Source organism: Cynoglossus semilaevis, chromosome 9 (assembly GCF_000523025.1).
Source record: "Cynoglossus semilaevis isolate Cse_v1.0 chromosome 9, Cse_v1.0, whole genome shotgun sequence".
Lineage (NCBI taxonomy): Eukaryota > Metazoa > Chordata > Actinopteri > Pleuronectiformes > Cynoglossidae > Cynoglossus > Cynoglossus semilaevis.
This window is the reverse complement of record NC_024315.1, coordinates 6,539,946-6,543,355: the sequence shown is the minus strand read 5'-3', so window position 1 is coordinate 6,543,355 and position 3,410 is coordinate 6,539,946. Positions and strand designations below refer to the sequence as shown.

The window sequence follows — 3,410 nt, the reverse complement described above, 5'->3', positions numbered from 1 at the left end:
AGAGAAGGAGGAGGAAGGAGAGACGCAAACGGCGGCACAGCATACGACTAAGGAGGTGTGTTCGTGTACACCTGGTCTAGACTCTCCTCAACTAGATCCAAACTCTCCCCATGCTTGTGGCTTTGCTCTAACACTGAACTACTATTTAACACCCATTTACCACAGATGACAGACTCCTCTGACGCAAGTAGTGTTAACAGCCAGATCCTTCAACTCCAGGAAGAAAACAAACGGCTGAAGCAGCGAGTAGTATATGTAAGTCTGGGTCCTTTTCTTTTTTTTTTTTAAGTCTTTAACGCAAAAGTATCAGACATTTATTGTTTTGTTCTTTAAAGGTTCAAGGTTTGAACTGTCAGTGGCAGAAGTATGACACAAGCAGGGAGGACTACATCAGAGGTCTGTGTCAGAGGCTGAAGGAGAGCACAGGGCAGGGTCTGATGCCTGGAATGGGAACCGTCAGCACCGGGTTGCTTCATCAAGAAATTTCCAGACTTAATGGTTTACTGGAGGACAAGATGAGTGAGTGTGCCAGGCTGGGCCGAGAGGTGGAGCAGATCAGGTGGCAAGACAAAGAGCGAATCCAGACACTGGAGCAGCAGGTTGGTACTGCTTAATGGTCTGCATCATATTGGTTCCAAATAGGGCCCTGTGCAAACAGTACAGATAAAACAGGATCATGTAACGTTACAGTTTGACAGTGAGTCAGCATATACACAGAAACTGGAAAGGCTGAAGGCTTAGTCCAAAAGAAGCTTGACAACACAGAACTTTTCTACAAAAAATACCCATAGAATCAAACAGAAGTTTAGTGACAAGTGGCCAATAGGAATGTTTGATGTTCGTGGGCGATGCAGAGAGGAGGATCAGCCCACAGACAGCAGCCCACAGACAGCAGCCCACTAGTACAAATCCTATCATTTTAATAACACAAAACAAATTTAGATCCATCTGTAGAATAGACGATGCATGTCTACCACCCCACCCCCCCAAAAAAATGGTTTCTGGGGTGGGGGGCACACCTGCAAGGTAGCAGCGCAATATGCTGTCTGTTTCATCAGACATACCAAAAATTCTTCTCTGCACTTCCTTAAAAAGCTCGCTTGTGGTTTTTTCCTGCTTTGACCTGTTGAACTGACAAAACTTTAATTGCAGGGCTGCACATGAATCTGTGTCTATAATACATACTGTCATTATTCTTCAGGTCCTCATCTACACAGAGGATTTTAAGTCGGAGCGCAGAGACAGAGAGCGAGCACAGAGCCAGATCCAAGACCTGAAGGAGAAAATCTACGAGTTAAAACGGCAGCTACACAAACAGGTGAGACAGCCTTTCATGAGTTGGCTGAATGCCTCCAAGGAAGTTTCTTCTCCCTTTTATGTTGTGAACACTTTGTTTCTCTGTTACTCCGGCATTTCTCATAATTCCCCCTTGGTTTTCAGCAGGGGGCTTCCAGAGAGAGCAGAGACGTAGTTCCTGCGTGTGGTGTGCACATAGGACACCGGCTCGCCCCACGGCGGCACAAGGACAATACAGAGCATCTGTTGAGGACCACAGCTGGGGGACAGCAACAGACTGCAGCGCCGACAGGAGCAGCAGCAGCAGCAGCAGGAGCAGCAGCAGTAGCAGGAGCCAACCCTGCCTGGAGTGAATGTCCAGGCCTGTCTGAGTTACAGTGTCCACGCTGCCAGGCCAAGTTCAATGATACAGACGTTGCAGAGTACCTGAAACATTGGGAAGAATGTGCCAAACTATAGAAGAACTTTTCTTTTTTTCTTTTTTTTTTTTTCAAAAACAGACAGATCTTTTTGCTGACAGCAACTAAACACTGACGAGCAGCACTACACAGCCGAAAATAATCCTGCTGGGAATTTCCAGCTTTGGAAAACGTGAATACAATTTACACAAGTTTCAGGGAATCAAAACTATAAAGCCCACAGTTCCGCTATTAGAAAGAGTAATCAGGCTTCTAGTTTAACAAACTGTCAGATTTTAATTCCTGTAACAGTTACCTGGAATAATGATGCAGAGGAAAAGGATGTCAATGCAATACAACAAAATATTACAGAAGAGAACTGGGGACCAAGTGGAACTTTACTGGTATCTGACCATTTTTATTTCTGTGATTAAAGTCCGATTCATGCTGTTTCTTCTCAATAATCAGCCTTCATTTTTAATATTTATTTTTAAAGGTTCAAATAGCCATATTTCGCTGGGCTTCAGAGAAAAAGAAAAATCTGATTTTTAAGACAAAGTGAGAACTCTCAGTTAAAAGGAGAAATACTGAGTGTCAGAGTGACTTCTATGATATAGTCAAAATTCCCAGAGAAATTTTGAACTACTTAGAAAAAGCCAGGCTTTACTGTCACAATGGAAGGAGTGAGAATTATATACTGAGAGAATAAAAGTGTTGGAACGCTGACTCAGACATTATTCTAAAAATGTCAATACTTCAACGAAAGTGTTGTTGTTGTAGCCCTAATCCTCCTTGAGAAATATCAAATACCTCAATGTGTCAAATTACAAAGACATTGCACTTTTTTGACATTTAGCCAAAACCTAATTGTACATTGTTTGATTTTAACAATTTGAAATACATAAGCTTATTTTGGAACTTTCGAACATCTAGTCAATTATGTGGTGCTAAAATATTGTAGTATATATTTTTTTTGACTAAGCTTTACATATTTCTGTTCTATAAGTTATACGTTAAGACAAATTAATTAACTATTTATTATTTGTGTATATACTAAAAAATGTTGGTTTTTAATACATCCAATGTATTTTTTACAACAATACCAGAGAATATGTATGTTTGAGGAAAAATACATTTACCATATGTAATATTTTGAAAAAAGAAAAAAAAAGATCTATTTGCATCCCAGCTGACACTGTTTTTGATGAATGCTCTGCAGTCTTCAAAGCTGGCACATTATTTTTGTAATAAAATACATTTAACCTCTCTAATTTTCTAAATTCATTTAAATGTTTATTATTGCAGTCCCTGTGACAGTCTGCTGCCTGAAGCTTCAACCAGGATCACAGCCTAACCACAAAAAATGTTGGCACAACATAACCTGTGTGAGTTTGTGTGTGTGTGTCCATCTATGTCATTTGTATGTGTGCACAACGTGGAAAACCCCCTCCTGGTGTTGCCTGAATGGGCACGCTGTACTGTGACAGCCAGATTCCCAGCTGTTGTGTGGCTGTAGCAAACACTTAACAGGGAAACACCAGTTCAAGTAACACAATCAAAGAAATGTTATCTTTACCAACATGGGGCTTTTTTATTAGGCTGTATGAAATAGGGGGCATTTTGAAGGTAATTTAAGCAATTGTTCTAATTATTTTGATGCTAACTTGGAGCTAACCAACGTCTACTTATTTTCGTAGTTAACGGCTAACAGCATAT

At 40.6% G+C, this 3,410-nt stretch overlaps 1 protein-coding gene across 1 annotated transcript in view; it reads left to right on the top strand.

Moving 5' to 3' along the window:
- Positions 1-2,965, top strand: part of tnip2 (TNFAIP3 interacting protein 2) — a 5,515-nt gene extending 2,550 nt beyond the window's left edge. Inside the window, exons 3-7 of the mRNA XM_025058465.1 lie at positions 5-55; positions 166-255; positions 336-599; positions 1,202-1,318; positions 1,441-2,965. Coding sequence (XP_024914233.1) covers positions 5-55; positions 166-255; positions 336-599; positions 1,202-1,318; positions 1,441-1,755 — 837 coding nt within the window. The 3' untranslated portion in view covers positions 1,756-2,965. The remainder of the gene's footprint in view (positions 1-4; positions 56-165; positions 256-335; positions 600-1,201; positions 1,319-1,440) is intronic.
- Positions 2,966-3,410: the final 445 nt, after the last annotated feature.